At 45.2% G+C, this 16,677-nt stretch overlaps 1 protein-coding gene across 8 annotated transcripts in view; it reads right to left on the reverse strand.

Moving 5' to 3' along the window:
- kdm6ba (lysine (K)-specific demethylase 6B, a) overlaps positions 1-16,677 on the reverse strand; it is an 88,344-nt gene that overhangs the window by 1,638 nt on the left and 70,029 nt on the right. For 3 of the 8 annotated variants that reach the window (XM_026352555.1, XM_026352556.1, XM_026352558.1), the window contains 21 exons: positions 11,990-12,076; positions 10,212-10,333; positions 9,724-9,847; positions 9,460-9,555; positions 9,030-9,312; positions 8,840-8,917; positions 8,458-8,631; positions 8,161-8,337; positions 7,288-7,857; positions 3,544-7,079; positions 3,263-3,389; positions 2,898-3,003; positions 2,495-2,700; positions 2,199-2,305; positions 2,037-2,105; positions 1,738-1,886; positions 1,530-1,644; positions 1,242-1,429; positions 1,015-1,156; positions 464-590; positions 69-239 (listed from right to left, as the gene is read on the reverse strand). In XM_026352555.1, the coding sequence (XP_026208340.1) occupies positions 69-239; positions 464-590; positions 1,015-1,156; positions 1,242-1,429; positions 1,530-1,644; positions 1,738-1,886; positions 2,037-2,105; positions 2,199-2,305; positions 2,495-2,700; positions 2,898-3,003; positions 3,263-3,389; positions 3,544-7,079; positions 7,288-7,857; positions 8,161-8,337; positions 8,458-8,631; positions 8,840-8,917; positions 9,030-9,312; positions 9,460-9,555; positions 9,724-9,842 (6,540 nt within the window). In that variant the 5' untranslated portion in view covers positions 9,843-9,847; positions 10,212-10,333; positions 11,990-12,076. Of the gene's footprint in view, positions 1-68; positions 240-463; positions 591-1,014; positions 1,157-1,241; positions 1,430-1,529; positions 1,645-1,737; positions 1,887-2,036; positions 2,106-2,198; positions 2,306-2,494; positions 2,701-2,897; positions 3,004-3,262; positions 3,390-3,543; positions 7,080-7,287; positions 7,858-8,160; positions 8,338-8,457; positions 8,632-8,839; positions 8,918-9,029; positions 9,313-9,459; positions 9,556-9,723; positions 9,848-10,211; positions 10,334-10,666; positions 10,713-11,711; positions 11,962-11,989; positions 12,077-16,677 lie in introns of those variants that run through there. The other 5 variants (XM_026352557.1, XM_026352560.1, XM_026352559.1 and 2 more) reach the window with 3 other exon arrangements.

Here is a 16,677-nt window from a genome sequence, read left to right on the forward strand (position 1 = left end):
TGTTTCAGGTTTAAAAAGGAGACAGGTGGGTCAACCGGAACCGAGCATAGAGGTACGGCTATGCTTACCAGGCTGAAGGAGTCATAAGTGTTCATGAGCTCTTCTATGCGGTACTGCTCTAGCACCACTACGTTGGTCAGGTTGGGGCTCCGCTGACGTGCGCAGTCCTCACAGTGAACCACATATGTCTTCCTGCTGCTGTTCTCACTTGTCACAAACAACAAATTGAACACCTCCACCTGTGACAGAGATGAAACGGCTTTAAAGAATCATTCACGTTTTAGCATATGTGCATGTCCTAAGGTTCGTCAGGTGTTCTCACTGAAAGTCTGTTTTCATTAGTCTCTCACTCCAGCCAGTGTTATAGTGGAAAAGTTTTACATACCCTAACATACAAAACATTTCATTCTTTCATATGTTCTACATACTGAGGACAGATGATGGAACAGTGATAGTTTCTTACGTCACACTCGTTGCAGTAGTAGGCAGGCTCGTCCTTGACCCGACTCTGGTAGGAAATCTTCTTGCCGCCAGCCACAAGTTGGTCTCGCAGGATCTGGATGTGCTTCATGGACTGGAGCAAGCAGTGTCTGTCAGGAATTGTAAAGAACAAGATTAATATAAATGATAATATTATGTTCTAGAGAGCTCATAAAACAATTGAATAAAGGTAATTCAATAAACATAAGGATTGCTTTTAATGCTTTGCAAAACAGTCTGGAAGCTATGAGTTTGTCCAAACGCTGAGTTTTCTCCCTCAGTGTTAGCCTTGCAGCACATGCTTCTATGAAGATGAATCTGTAATATGTATGTATATTTTAGGAAGCGTTTTGTGTTACAATTGAGATGTTTATTATTTTTTATACCTCACATTAATGCCAATAAATTATTTAAAAGGTGAATTAATTTGAATAAATCCCTGACTGTAAAGACACTGTAAGCTACATGAAGGTAACTGCAGAACATTTGATTAGTTTGAGCTAGACACCATAAACTGGCTAACAGTGTACTCACTTGATCATCTTGTAAGTGTTTGGGTCGGTGATTTTGACAGTGCGGGCCACGTTCCAGGACACGTGAATCATGGGGACGATGGACTTAACCTTCTTTACTTCATTATATTCAAACCTTTCCAGGGCCACCTGGTACTGGTAACCTGCAGATACACAGGAAACACGCTGCTGAATAGAACGGTCGTAAAAGATATTGTGTGCTTGCTCGGTAGATGATGCACTCCATACCATTCAGGGGTCCCACATTCCAGGCAATGTTGTTGCACCAGCCCACAGCTTGGACCCAGTGAACAGTTCCAGCATTGATCCATACTAAGTCTCCAGGTCGCTGGATGAAGCGATACACGGGAATGTTGGCGTTGTAGAGGTCTTCCAGCACAGGCCACCAGGACCCTGTCAGATAGTCCACTCCGTGTCTGGACACATAAGATGAAAATGTTGTGTAAACATTATACACACAGGGAGTGTGTGTGTGTGTGTGTCAACTTGCATTCTCATAGTCGTCCATCTACTCACTTTTCACAAAAGTCATTGATGGCCTGCCAATAGTCCTCATGGACACAGAACCACTCACAGTCTCCAGGACCAATGTTAATGTTCACTGAGCAAAAGTTATTGTTCTCCTGGTGACCTGTAAAATAACAGAGAACACAGTCATATGTGATATTTCATTTTTATTGTTGTCCACACTTTACAGAAATAGAAAAGTAGCAGTGTCCCCTACCTGGTGTCCGGCTCCCTGGAACTTTCATGTAGAGCTGAACAGAGTTCATGCCTAAAATTGTATGTCCAACATGACTTAGCATGTTTCCACTGGATGATACACGCATAAAAGCTGGCAGCTTCTGCAATTCTTGCAGCTGGGCCTTCCACCTGTGCACAGACAGCAGGTTAGATCTAAGCTTTAATCTTCACCGATTTGTAGATTTGTTATGATCATTTGAGTAGGAGTGGGAAATGACCACCAAGCTTTGCTTTATGGAGCACTACCGTCTATCGCAGTGATATTTTGAAGTTGCTCACCTCTTAGGATCGGATAGGTCGATGTTGGTGCCAAATTTAATGATCTTCCCAACTGGTTTCTGCTCACCGCTAAGAAATGCAAAATGTTAAATACGTTACTACCAATAAAAACAATAGAGTGGTTTAGTGAGCTTCTTGTTAGGTTTCAAAAACTGTATTTACCTGCTACTTTCTTTAAAACTGTCCTTGCTGAGAGTATCACAACTGATGGATGGCTTCTTCTCCTTCTCATCATCTTCATCATCCTCATCCTCGCTGCCCTTCTCCTCCTGAAGACACAACACAGATCATATCACACAATGCAGGCACATAATGGCTGAAATACACAAACCCTTACACTGAAATACATCGTATATGCTGCCTTCATGAACTGGGTGGAGAAATGCTGGTAGTTCATATTCATGTGAGTACGAGTAATGTGTCAGTTATTGTTGGCAGTAATATGTAGTGTTCTGTACCTGCAGACTCTCCTGGAAACTGGAGGCCTGGTACTGGGCGTACTTGGCAATGGTGGTGTGGGAACGGCTGCTCTCACAGGGCCAGGTCTGACCCGTCCCACTGGGGTCCCAGTTCTCATCAGCAGGCTGCTGTACTTGAGTCCTCACCTCCACTGCCTGATCTGCATTGGCTTCCACCAGTGACTTTGTAGAAAACAGTCCAAGGTCTAAAAACAAAAGTGACCGTTACAAAAATGCTTTTAAAGGGAGCGACATCTGTGTGAGCTAAAATACTGGACTAGTTTAATAGTCTAAAATATGAATCAAAAACACTGGTTTGATTGCTTAATCCACAAGTATCAGGAAAGTTTTCCAAGTACACGAATGTAACGTGCCAACCAGATCTCTGGAAGTATGAACTTACTGAGTCGTAGAGATCCTGCCAGGCCTCTGATGACAGTAACAGGATTCTTGGGGTCTGTGCAGAACTGTAGCAGCACAGGGGAGAAGGCGTCCCTCTTACTCTCCAACTGTAGAGAAGAGCACTCATTTAAGTAACAGTTCTTGTCTTCGTTCAAACATCCACCACTAGAGGGCAGCATGTATGAATGTATGAATGCTTTATCTGTTGCTTTTAAGACTCATTTACACTTAAAATCACACTAAAGTTATTCCTGATTCGTGCAAATTTCCACTGTTGGATAACTGTATGGTAAATCTATTTTGGCTTTATCACCATGCATAATGAGTTAAGAGGTGGAAAGAAATGTGGTGCACATAGTGACGTACATAGATACTGGGTGTAGGAGGATTGAGCTTCTCCCTAGGAATGGGTTCCTCAGAAGTCATGATGGGCTTCACGGAGAAGGCTGGGAGCAAGAAAGACTCTTTGAACTTTCCTTTGACTCTGGCTGCCCTGAAATGGAAAAAAGAACATATTGCAAATGTTGAGGTGCAACACACTCATTTAAACATCTACTGTGCCTATGAGTTACTTGGCGAGTTATCTATTTGTGCAAATGTACAGTTTGATTCTGATTTGCACACACACATTTGCTCAGATCACTTACTTGCAGGACCTGATGATTTCACTGGCAGTGTTTTTGATGCTGATTTCTTCCAGTGGGATTCTTTTTTCCTCCACCTCGGAGGCAATGAATGTCTCCCTGTCCCCGCTCTCCACTTTAATCAGGCGAATCTTTAGCTCTTTGGGTGGCCCATCTGACAGTGCCTTCAATTTCATGAAGTCGGTGGAACCTAACGAAGAACCCGATTCCGAGCCTTTTTTGTGCTCAGATCTTTCTCCAGAACACTTTGACGTCCACTCTGCATGCTCACCTTCACTGGTGGAGCTGGCACCAAATGCTTCCTTGCGTTTCTTTTTATCTGTGTCACATTCGCTCATACTCTTCTCAGACCCATCTTTGCTCTGAAGGTTGAGATCACCTAGAATTCTGCGATCTTTCTTATGGGTCTTGCCATCCTTGTGCCGCTTGTGGCTGGAGCTGGAATGGGAGGAAGAGGAGGAGGACGAGGATGAAGAGGAGAAGGCCATATCCTCTCTCTTATCTCTATGCTTCTTTTCTCTCCTGTCTTCATGCTTCTTGCTGCTGCTGTGACTGTGCTTTCTCTTTTTCTCTTTCTCCCTCTCTCTGTCCCTGTGTCTGTCTTTATCTCTGTGTTCTTTTCCTTTCTCATGTTTGTGCCTTTCCTCCAGTTTCCTATGACTGTTGGGTTTATCGTGGGACTTCTTGTTAGGAAGTGACTGTCGACTAAGGATGACCTCACAACTCTTGCCCAATTCTGCCAGAGAAGACTCTGAGATGGTCATCAACCTTTGCTCTTCTTTGACCACCTTAATGGGCTTTATGGTAGGAGTACTCTCCTTTTTGATGGAGTTGATCAAATCTTCTGTTGCTTCTCCATCATCTCTCCAGTCATCTTCATCCTCTATTTTGAGTTTTTCATCTTCCAACAGAGGAGAGGACTTTAAAGGTGGGGCAGCTGGACTGAACGGTGGATTGGTTGAATCTGACGTAGGAGAACAGCCTTGCTGCTGGGGGCAGATACCAGGGCCCAGTGATAGTGAAGAGGAATATTTGACCCCAACCAGAGCTGATGGAGGGGGTCGCCCAAAAGGCCCACCTCTGTAAGCATACTTCTGGCTCTCCAAAACTGTCGCCAGGGACTTGAACATGCTGTTTACCCCTGTTTGGTGGAGGTGGGGTCTTTGGGGTGGTGGAGAACATGATGGGGTCTCAGAATCCTCTTCATCGTCATCTTCATCAGCCTCACTTTTAGTCTGCTCAGGGAGGCCATAAAGTTTAGCCAGGTCACTGTGGCGGTAATTGGTGTTGGCTACTCCCATATCCATATCAATTGACTGTTTAGAGACATTAGGGAACGGTTTCAGGTAGTCCTCATCCTCCTCGTTAACAGATGACGTCCGGCTGCAAGGGGATGCCAGAGAGCCTTGGCGACTTAGCACAGGAGGGCTAGCATGGGGGTTTGATCCAAACTCTTCCTGGTTAGGTTGTTGTTTCATTGCTGGAATGAGGTCTGGTGCACACAGGTAGTTTTTGACAGGTGGAGCACTAGGAGAAAACTTGCCAAGAAGACCTGTGGACCCAGACTTCTCACTGTTACACATCTCCTCTTCTTTTTTGATAGACTCATCCAGCATGGCCATAATGTTAGCCAGGCCATCAGGAAGCAGTGTTGACAACTCAGAGGGCTCCTCCTCAAACTGTGCACTGTCAAAATTGGTGCTGCACCTGCTGGTAGCATTTTCCAAACCACTTCCTGTCACCTGCCTGTTAGGAATTCTCCCTGTGGAGGTGGAGGATAAAGGTGGTGGAGGATTTTCTCTGGGGAAAGCCTGATACAGTTTGGGGGGTTCTCTAAGTGTCAATGTGGGGAGAGAGAGTTGGCTGCTCTCTCTTTCCTTGGCTGAGTCTTTGGATTGACTGGGTGCAGCTTGCATTGCCGGAGGCTTGGGGGGGTATACCGGCTGGTTCATGCCTGAGGTATTGTGTGTTGATGAGGGGCTGAATGTCGTTCCGCCATTGTTGCTCCACATCTCCCTCTGCCTCTGCTTTTCTCTGGCATAATCAGTCTGAGGTGTAAGAGGAGGTGGCCGCAGCCTTTCTACAGGAGTGTTGGTGGCAGATGTCTGGCCCGGTGGACAGGGGACTACGCCACCACGGCTTAGCCAGGGGTAGGGGGGTGAAACCTGGGAAACCGGGGGTAATGGACCTGAAGGAGTAGCGGAAGAGAGGCGAGGGGGTGGGTGTGTTGAGGAGGCGTTGTCAGAGAGTAGTTTTTCCAGATTTTCAGTAGCTGGCTGTTCTTTGCCTATTGCATTGTACAATTCCTCCTCCCTCTTCCACTCCGTTCTCTTTTTCTCTTCTTCTTCTCGCCTCCTCTCCAGCTCTCTCTTTTTCTTTTCTTCTTCCAGCCTCTCTAGTTCTCTTTTATTTCTCTCCTGCCTCTCTGCTTCTCTCTTCTTCCTCTCCTCTTCATGCTTCTCCTGCTCTTTCTTCTTCTTTTCCCATTCTCTGTTTTTCCTCTCCTCCTCCAGCCTCTCTGCTTCTCTTCTCTTTCTCTCTTGCTCCCGCCTCTCCCATTCTCTTCTTCTTCTCTCCTCCTCCTGTCTCTCAAGTTCTCTCTTTTTCCTCTCCTCCTCTTTTTCAAGCTCTTTCCTCTTCCTCTCCTCTTCCCGCTTTTGTCTCATGTCCCATTCTTTCTTTAGTCTCTCTTCTTCTCTGATTCTTCTCTCTAGCTCCTCTTTATCCCTCTTCCTCCTTTCCTCAGCTTGCATGTGTCCCTCTAGCTCAGCATCAAGCTTGTCTAGAGCCTCTTCAATGGACTGGGGTACAGAGGTGGGAGCTGGTGGACGGAGCTGCGACTGAGAATACACCTGTGTTGAGGCAGAGTCTGGCTGATGATCCAGTCTAGAGGAGAGGGTTGGACTGTATGGCTGAGGGGCAGAGTTGACAGTGGAAGGTGGAACAGGGTTAGCAAGTGGATTTGAAATTCTGTCACCTGCCCTCTGGAGACCTGAGGAGAACAAAGATGATGAGGAAAATGGAGGATGTTGCTCCAGTTCAGAATGGGTATAGTATGACTTCTTCTCCTTTGTGTGTTGGGACTTGGTAGGTTCCTCTTGCTGTGGTTGGGGTGACCTCTGTTTGTGATGTTTGCTTGCCATAGGGGCATGGCCTCTTCGAGTATCCAGCTGCAGCAGAGCATCCAGATGTGCAGTAGGCCTAGTGATAGCACTAGTGGAGGTTTGGCATACTGAATCTTGATCTTTTTGCCAGTTGTTCTTAAGGCTGTTCTCAGAGCAACCAACAGGGGGTGTTGCGGTTGCTGTGGTTACACCACCAGAGGTGCTGCTGCTGCTGCTGTTGTAGGGGCTGATCGGACAGGAGGTCTGGGATGTAGGAACATTGGGGGTAATGACAGGTGTTCGGGTGGAGTTAGTTTGAGGAAGAGGAGGACTGACACGATGGTGATGCTGGGAGGGAACCCGACTGTCAACAACCTGATTGTGGCTCTGCTGTCGCTGAGGTAGCAGTCCTGGAGGCCTGTAGATGTCCGACTCCTAAGTAAACAGACGCAGTAACAAAGAATGTCAATGCTTATTCAATTAATTTTGTAATGTAGATGTTGATATGTGATGTATAACAGCATGTCAGCTTGACTTCAAAATAAAGACACCTGCTGTTTGTGTCAAATGACACTAACAACTGCAAAATAATAAACTCAAAACTTGGTATTAATGAGCTGCTGCATGACTGATTAGTACTTACCCGGGAGTGACTGCTGGGTTTGCTCTGGTATCGCCAGGCCCCATGGGGCCCACTTTGCTGTTGCTGAGGTACTGAGATTCTGCTGTTGGCAGCAGGGGGTGGAGGATTAGAGGGACCCTGGTGCCCCAGCCCCGGGTGAGGCTGGAAGTGGCTATAAGGCACACTGCTGCTGTTGTTGCTGCTGCTGGTTGCTGGAGGGTTTGCTGGTGATGACTGGGCATGTAGGTGTTGATTTTTGTCACCTCTGGTTAGGGTAGATGCTGTGTGGGAGGTAGCTTGGCTGCCACCTTGGCCCCCAATGAGATGGCCTCTCTGGTTCTGAGAACCATGAGGCTCCATGGACTGGCAGGGTGGAGCTAATCCCAGTTTAGAGCTGGGGCTGGGGTAAGAGGAGTGAGGGGACTGATGATTTACAGCCTGAGGTTTGAACGGGTCTTTCTTGAGCTTTGGAGCACAATCACGTTTATAGCTCCCTGCAGATGAGTTTGACGGAGGAGAGAGGTTTGAAGGGGAGGAGGATGCAGGAGAGGATTTTTGGCTGTAGTTGGCCATTCTTTGTCTGTTGGGTTCCTGTTAAACCAGAAAAATATAGGGTGATTAGAGTGACATCACACTAACATAGGACCTGATCATTGCTAAAACAAGGAAAACTTTTTCAGAAGGAAATCGTTTTGGGCTGGATGTTATTTTTTATTATTATTACTTATAACGCACAGTAAATATCATACTGTCTGAGGTTCAAACATCCAAAGTGTCTTTATGCTTACACTCACTCCAGTGATAGGTTTTCTTATTGACTGATCAATAAAACCTTTAACTCCTAGTTAAAATACCGTCTATCTAATAAAAAGGATCTTTTTCTACTGTTCGGACCTGGAACTCCTGTGCCTGTGGGTTTTTACGTTCAGAGGTGTGGGGCTGCCAGGGAGGGTTGCTTTCCTTGTGAAGCGGGTTCCAGAATGCAGATTTTGGAGGGAGGTGGTGAACTGGTGATTGCTGCTGAGACAACATAGTTTGCCCAGAGTAACGCTGAAGCCCAGGATGGGATACCTGCACAAGTGAAACATAGTATTCACTATTCTGACCAATAGCAAAGTTGTGGAGACAAATTGAGATTAACTGGCTGTTTTAGTATTAACAGAAAAAAAAGCCTTTGTTTCAATCAGATACCTGATCCGAGCTCTTTTTCCTCTTACTGGGACTGGGACAGTCCTCAGTAGTGGGAGGTCGGGACGACGAGTGCAGGGATTGTGGAGGAGTGTGCTGGATAACAGAGTGTTCTCCTAGTGGCGGGCCTGGTCTCTTTAGCTGACCTCCCAACATCTTCCCTGGGTACCCCCTCTGCTGTAAATAGAAAAAGAAAAGATTAGTGTTGGAGCAGGTAGAGGAGACAAGAGCAAATGCCGCTATGTCAGTTCAGCTTTCAACCATAATTCAATGGCAATGTCAGTGACTGGTGTATATCTTTCACCTGGTTGCAGCTAAAATACCAATGAGAATAGGGTATATATGGATGATGAAACATGACCAAAGCCAATTAGAGAGACCCTACCTGGTGCACCTGTGCCCACATTTCATCTCCCAGCAATGGTGGACCCCGGGGAACATGTTGCTCCTGAGCACCTCCAAACTAAAGCCATAAGCAAAGACACCACAGACAGTGTGAACAGAGTGATTTTCATGTGAGTTTAACTGTTAGTGCACAAGTTTGCCATGATGTCATCTATAACATTTTTCTTCACCTTGAGCAGTTGGTTGGACCTGCTGTGGGAAAGATGTGAGTTTGGGGGTGGTCCACCACTGCCTGCATAACCTCCATTATGTAGACGGAGTGAGTGCTCATTGGCAAGAGGCACACCAGGATGTCCTTGAGGAGGGAGGTGGGATTCATACAACTGCCCTAGTTGCTCCCATGCTCTGTGGGGAGGTGGCGGATAAGGGTGATGATGAGGAGGTCTTTGCTCCCTCTGCAAGCCTGGTAACATTGACTGTGGGGGCTCAAGCTTTTCGCCTCCTCTCATAGCCCTGGTGGGAATTAAAGTATAGAAGGCAAGAAACTTTATCATTTCAAAAACAAAATAATAATAATAATAATAATAATACACTAACAATCTATTATGATGCAAAAACCTTGTTCTTCCTTTATTTCAAAAGGTTTTGTGCGTGACTTACCCATTACTGAAGAATTTGCTGGAATGGTTCAGTCCACCTATAGGACCTGGAGGTAGATGAGGAAGGAGCTGGTGTTGGTTGATTCCAGGCGGACACCTGATAAGAAACACACCACACACACACGGTCAGATGATACTTGGTTTAACTAAGTTAAGTGCATTTGAAGTAGAACTTCCATTCTTTAAACATCAAATAGGCAGAACATGATGGACGTAAGTTATCAAAGAGGTTTGTACAAGTGTATGTGTTGTCATAGCTACAGACCTGACAGGTGGCTGCCAGGCGCGGCTGCCCACGGGAGGCCATGGCCCCCGGTTGAGTCCGTCCAGAGGGAAGGAATCCCGTGTGCCACGCCCGCCAAACTGCTCTACTCCGTGATGCATCCAGCCTGTGGATGTTAGTAATAAAGGAATATCATTCATGCATAGATGCATCCTCAAACATGCAGAAAAACACTTGGACTGTAAGCATACTTAAAAGTTACTTCATCAAATATCACTTGTTTTGAAAAACAGCTGAAGATTATGGTGAAATATCTTTACAAATACACGATACAAGGTGTGCTGTAATATTGTAGCAGAGCTCTCATTATGCAGAAAAACTGTAATGGTTAGTACCACTTTATAAATCTACTTGACCAGAATTACTAGGCAGCCAATTACAGTTATAGCCAATGGTTTAACCAGACTTGCTAATGTAATTACTTGTAGACTGCCATGCCTGACTGCATTGTGGTTAATTGTGGTACTTACCAGACTAGCTGTGTCTGTGAAGCCCTCCACTGCAGCACAGAGAGGGCCTCACTCCAACACTGAGAGTATCTGTACTGTCCAACTCCTCTGTTTTCAGCACCAAGAACCCAAAAGCCTATTGGCTGCAGAGAGAGAGGGAGAGAGAGAGAGAACAGGAGAGCCACTATGAGAATGACACACACTGAAAAGTCAATAATGCCAGTGAACTCTCAATTATATAGGGTAGTTAGTATTGCTTAATGTTTATTTGATTGTCATATTTAAAACTACTGTTTGTTTTACCTATGACATTTCCCCAAGAAACACAAAAATGCATTAAAACACATCAAGTCTGCGTTGATAACCTCTTTGTCTGTAGCTGACTGCTATGCGTCAGTCAGCCTCTAGGAGGAGCCAGTAAAACAGTAAAGTACAGGATTATTACCAAGGCCCAGATGGCTCAGTGGGGAGCTCACCTATGAGGAGAGACCTGGGGTTACTGTAATCCCTACCATGGGCCTCCTGATAACAAGACACAGAGGCAAAGAAGAGTGAGACACCTTGGTCACTTGCCAATTGTGTGTGTGTGGTGCTGGAAGCAGTGCCAAGTGTGCAAGCTGCACGGTCATGTAAGCCTTGAGCTAGTTTAGTGCATGCGAGAGAGAATAGTGTGCTCTTTTTTTAAGTGGATGATTATGTGTGTGCTACTGCGCTCTAGAGGGTGTGTGTGTATAAAGTGTGTGTGCATGCCTGGTGGATACACTGTTTAATCTCATTACAGCAGGCGTGAGGGAGAGGCAGAGGGGGGCAGCAGCGACAGACGGTCTGAACAGGATGGAAGGGTAGATTAAGGAGAAAAGATGGAGACAAGGGAAGGGATGGAGGGAGATGGAGTGGAGAGTAGGAACTGTGCCACGAAAACGCCCACACACACAAGAGATGGCATAAAGGAAAACAGTTTAGGGGAAGACACATAAAAGAAGCAGAGACAATTCCCTCCCCTCCCTGCTTTCTAAAACACCGGACACACACACACCACAAAAGACAGAAGGGGAGTCAAGATACAAGGAAGTCTGTGTTTCAAAGTACCTTAAAAAACGTCAACAAAGGAGACACCTGACGAAAAGAGGGGTGTGTTTACTCCTACACATTAACTAACAAGTCTGCTGTTCATAACAGTATAACAAACATCATGTATACTAAAGATGTAACACATCATGTTATCCCTGTTATATCTGAGACATCTTGTTTCCACTGTTCCCCATTAGCAATTTGAATCTTTAAAGTCATTTATTTAAAGATGACAGGCATCTATACATATCTCTATATTAAACATGTTTGAGGGGTCACATCTCCAAATGTACAAGAAACATAATGATACAGCTTAATGTAGTAATTAATGTGAAATGCATTATGAGAGTAGTTCACACACAGGTTATGATTCATTTCTATTGCTCAGCACAGCACTCTTCCACCAGTTTTCCTAAATTAGCTCTGGTCATACGCAGTCTTTCCACCCACCAGTTCCTCTTCTCTTCCTTTCTTCCTCCCACCAACTCTGAATCTCTCCACCTCTATTTAAAGTCCAGTACGAATATTCCAATGGCTGTACACTTTTAGCTCATCAGGAGGGGTGCTATACAGTGACACACACACCATCCTCTCTATCTCTGCCTCACAGGAGTCATCATGCACCAGCCAGTGTTGCTGTGTGCAGATAGGCTGGTGTTAACTGTCAGGACGGCACTCAACATGCTGTAAGACAAACTGATAGAAACACACTCTCATGCTGAGCATACCTTTTAGTGTAGCACCAACTTATTGATTCACAGTTGTGTTAAGTCTCAGCTTCGGCTGCCAATCATCTCTCTGGGGTCTCCTCAACCCTGAAAGACAGACAAGACAAAAGCATTCATGTCAAGCTGTCATTCTAAGCAACACGAAGCCATGCCAAACAGATAAATAGCGTTTCGGTCATAACTGTCATCAACCTGAAGCATCAACCCACACAATATAATTCTCGAGTGAGCATTACTCTGCTTTCAGTATTAACCAAAAACCTTTCTGTTTTGCTGCTTCTCTTTTCTGACTTTCAAACCAGAAATTGTCACTACCCTCGCCCCTACTGGTTTCCTGACTTCTGAGATGATGTCTGCTTTCTGAGCAGTGTGGAAAACCTGACGGGGGCCCAGGGGCTCAGGGGTAAATCAGCAGGGAGGTCAATACAATGGGAGCAAGGGGGGCTATTGTTCACTCACTCTCTTTCTCATCTCACACACAGACACAATGGTGAGAGTGACTGTGCAGCTTAACAGGCGAGCAGACACACAAACAGGAGTGATCTCACTCTAACAGGAAGAGATGAGCAGGCTAAGTCAACTATCTCATGTGAAAGTGTAACACTAGGGAAACTGTAAAATAATAAAACAAACAGCATTGTGGTGAAGGGAGGGGGAAGAGAAAATGTAACTGAATGAGAGGTTTAAATTGGGAGAGAGATATATCAAGAGAAATCAAGCCAGAGACCCAGTTATGACCTGTAAGTGCAAACAGGGACACAGTGATGTGGTTGTAATTACAACTTTTATAGAGCGTGTGTGTTTATGTCTGCAGTGACCAAACAGGCGTCTATTCCAGTTGCTATCCGGGCTATCACATTGCTCACAGTCACTTCAGTGTGAGAAACTCAGTATTCTGACATCTGATAACAGACAGTGTTACATACCAGCTCGGGTTCATCACACGATACCAAAGTGATGAAATGCGGTCATACCTGCTACGTGTTAGCCTTCAGTATATGAACGCTAGTAAACAGTGAGGTGCGCATCTGCAACAAGCATTACGTATTTAATTTTTCGGGGATCCCCCGATGACTCAGCACCCTAGGAGAGGGCTTACCCAGAACTGCTCAACCTAAAACTCCACCCTCCTGGGACACCGCTTACTGTTAAGTGACCGGGGGCGTGTATCTGCACCATTGCAGATGTGACAGTGGGAATTTCTTGGACTTTGTGATGTCATTTGTGCTTCCTTTGCAGTTGCATTGGTTAAGTGTGCGTGTGCATGTGTGTTTAGACAAACAGGATGCGACGATGTGCTGAAGGGGAATCGACAACAAATTCAAGAGAACTGCTGAGGCAAACTGTAGAAAGCTCAGTCAACTGATAACTGACGCAAAACTCAGGTAGTTGTGTTGATAAGTCTTTACCAAACAAGGATATACATACAATTTAAATGTTGAGCTTCAGTAGCCCTGAACACTACCAGTGCTTACTTTTTACTTTCACCTTTAACTAATTTAAACCACAACCAGCCGCTGTGTTTCTGTACAGCTGAATACGTTAAGTCGCTTTCAGTTAGTTAAAGGACTTTTGTCACCTTCATGTTACTGTACTACACTAATGATAAATTTATCAATTATAGACAACAGAATTCATTGTCACGTCATACCAGGTCATCTTATTCCCCCTCCGTGTTGACAGCAGACATCAAAGAACTGTTCCTGTCAACAGACTCTTTGTCATTACGCACGTTAGATATCGGCTGGGAGGCGGAGTAAAGCAGGAAGTTTTGGCAAGCAGAAAATCTGTACCAACCACCCGAACCAAAAAGCTAGAGAAATCCTCAAATTCTCTGTGGTGTATATATAAACACAAACACTAAAACAAGTACATTCAGCCTAATCCCATGTGACACACAAACCAAAGTTACAGGCTTGTGGCTGTGCACAAGGCGGTTAGCTCAGTCACTGACATGAGCCGAGGGAAACGAATGGTTGAAATTAAGAGGTGTCTCGGTGCAGTAGCCCTTATTTATTTGCCCTCACCCTGTCCTGCCAAGCACTGGCCTGTGCTAGTCCCCAGCCAGATAGCCACACTGAGGCCATGAGGGGGAAATAGACAGTCAAGGAGTGGAAGCACTGAGCACACACTGCATCTCTCATCCTGATGGCAAATTTCTTTATTTTAAGATTAACTAATATTCAATACAGTTAAGGTTTGTAATGTTAATCAATATTGTCTGTGGAAAGAGCAAAAGACAGATGAATAAGAAGACCATTTACAGAGTGCTGGATGAGGCCACTGAAAATAAAGAGCTTGAGGGGGTAATGGCAGGCAGCTGGAGTGTGTTACTTTGCTAGTTCAGTCACCGCAGAGCCTATCTGATAAGAAATGACCAGATAAGTCTGGGACAAGTGGCAGATAACAGAAAATAGAGTGAGGGAAAGGCTCTGGTAGAAGTGAATTTCTGCCCAAGAGTGACGGAACAGCCATGCATGGTCTGTCTCTCTCGCTCATTCTGTCCTCCGTCACCCTCTCTTCTCTATTTGGACATTACATAATCAGTCTAGATAGAGATCATGTTCAGAAGGAAACACTATGCTTTTCTCTCCCTCTCACACACACACACACACACACACAGCCATCCTCTGCATCTACCCGCACCTTGTTTCCAGGCTCTGTGTGTGTATGGCTTATTATCATTATATTGTGGTGAGGACCTGCATGAATTTTAACTGTGTTGGACTGAGGACATTTTAGCTGGTCCTCACAATGAGAAGAGTGTTTAAAGATCAATTTCAGGGTTAAAACAAGGTTTTAGGGTTAAAATTAAGTTTTGGTTAGGGTTAGGGTGAAGTTTAGGGTGAGGCAGTTAGTTGTGATAGTTAGGGTTAGGGTAAGGCAGTACATGTAATAAATTAAAATATTGAAACAGCAGATTAACATGGTCTTAGCGACAGTACAGTCTTAGGGAATGAATTATGTCAATGAGTGTCCTCACACTGACTGCCATTCAAAAATGTGTGTGCGCGCGTGTGTTTGTACACACCCATGTTTATTTGTTTGTGCTTGTGCAAACATCAGCGCATACTGTTCCAAAACAGTGATGCAGGCCAACTTCATTATGTCCACATTCTTACACACACACACACACACACACACACACACACACACACACTCTCAAAATCACAAGGCTCTATTCATGCCAGCACTCACTCAGCGTCAGGTCAGTGTAGGTCAGCTTAGGACACAGCGAGCCAACACTGTTTCTGAACACAGAAACACAGAAACATCGGACCTTTATCTCCATTTTAACACCACCACCGTGCATCCAGATGACAGAGAACTGACCTAACCCCAGGTACACCCAGGACTCAGCAGCAGCATGCAAGCTGGCTGCTGTTTGTCTTACCTAGTCTCTTGCTGGCTTATTTATTTTTCTCACTCACATCTGATAAATGCAGAGTAAGAAGCTTCAGTTTAGCAGCAACCACCAGTAAGAGGCTGTCTTGTCTGGCTGTTGGTGGTCAACCTGCCACCACCTTTAACCACTGTCTCGTTTGACTCTTCAGAACTGCATTGGCTGTGCAACAATTAGGGCATGAATACGTTTATTTCTGGACGCTCAGTACCACCATGATGAGAAACCATTCTAAATTTTCACATTTGTGAAAAAAGAAACAGAACACAAAGGAGCAGAAGGGGGGCTGGTAGAAAAATGATCAAAACACAAGGCCCCCTTTGCCTCCTGCACTCACCAGGCTGACATCTGGGCTGTGACTGACGAGGCACAACTGGGTTAGTGTGTGGGTTAGTGTTTATGACGTTAAATAGAAGGGGAACAGAGCTCAGAGAGGAGAGGAAGCTGACGTCACAACCACAGGAAGTAGGCCTCCCTGAGGTGAGCGTGCGCGTGTGGGTGGTGGGGGTATGAGGGGTGGGGGGCGCTTGGGGAGGGGTTTTAAGGCTGAGGCTTCCTGTTGAACAGATATAAACTGTATGTCTTTAAGTGTCTGCAAAAAAGTACAATGTACAAAAAATTGAAAGGAACACTTTTAGTCAGAGTTTAGCATCAGGTTAGTTAAACTTCTGGTCAGTTAAGTAGCAGACAAGGTTGTTAGTCAGTTTCAGCTGCTTTGGTGTTAATGAAGTTAACAACTGGTGAACTACAGAGGCAACAATAAGACAAACCCCAAATCAGGAATGGTTTTACAGCTGGAGGCCACTGACATTTTTTCTCTCCTCGTCTTTTCTTGCATTTGGCTATGGTCAGTGTCACTACTGGTAGCATGAGGCGACACCTGGATCCTACAGAGGTTGAACAGGCAGTCCAGCCCTTCAGGATGGCACATCAATACGTGCCCTTATAAGAAGGTTTGCTGTGTCTCCCAGCACAGTCTCAAGTGCACAGAGATGATTACAGGAGACTGGCAGGTACTCTAGGAGGGTTGTAGAAGGTTCTTAACCCACCAACAGGACTGGTATCAGCTCCTTTGTGCAAGGAGCAAGTACAAAGTACTTAAAACCATTTTGAGTTGCTGCAACATGTCTTTGAATTCAACCCTCTGTACGTTGACTATTTTAATTTCCATCAAACGATGTGGCATCCTTTCGTTCCTAACACATCACCCAGTCCATATCATTATAAATACCCAAGATGATTTTTTTTTACCCAACTTAAATCTGATTGTTTTAGAAGTGTTCCG

Source organism: Anabas testudineus, chromosome 18, assembly GCF_900324465.2.
Source record: "Anabas testudineus chromosome 18, fAnaTes1.2, whole genome shotgun sequence".
Classification (NCBI taxonomy): Eukaryota; Metazoa; Chordata; class Actinopteri; order Anabantiformes; family Anabantidae; genus Anabas; species Anabas testudineus.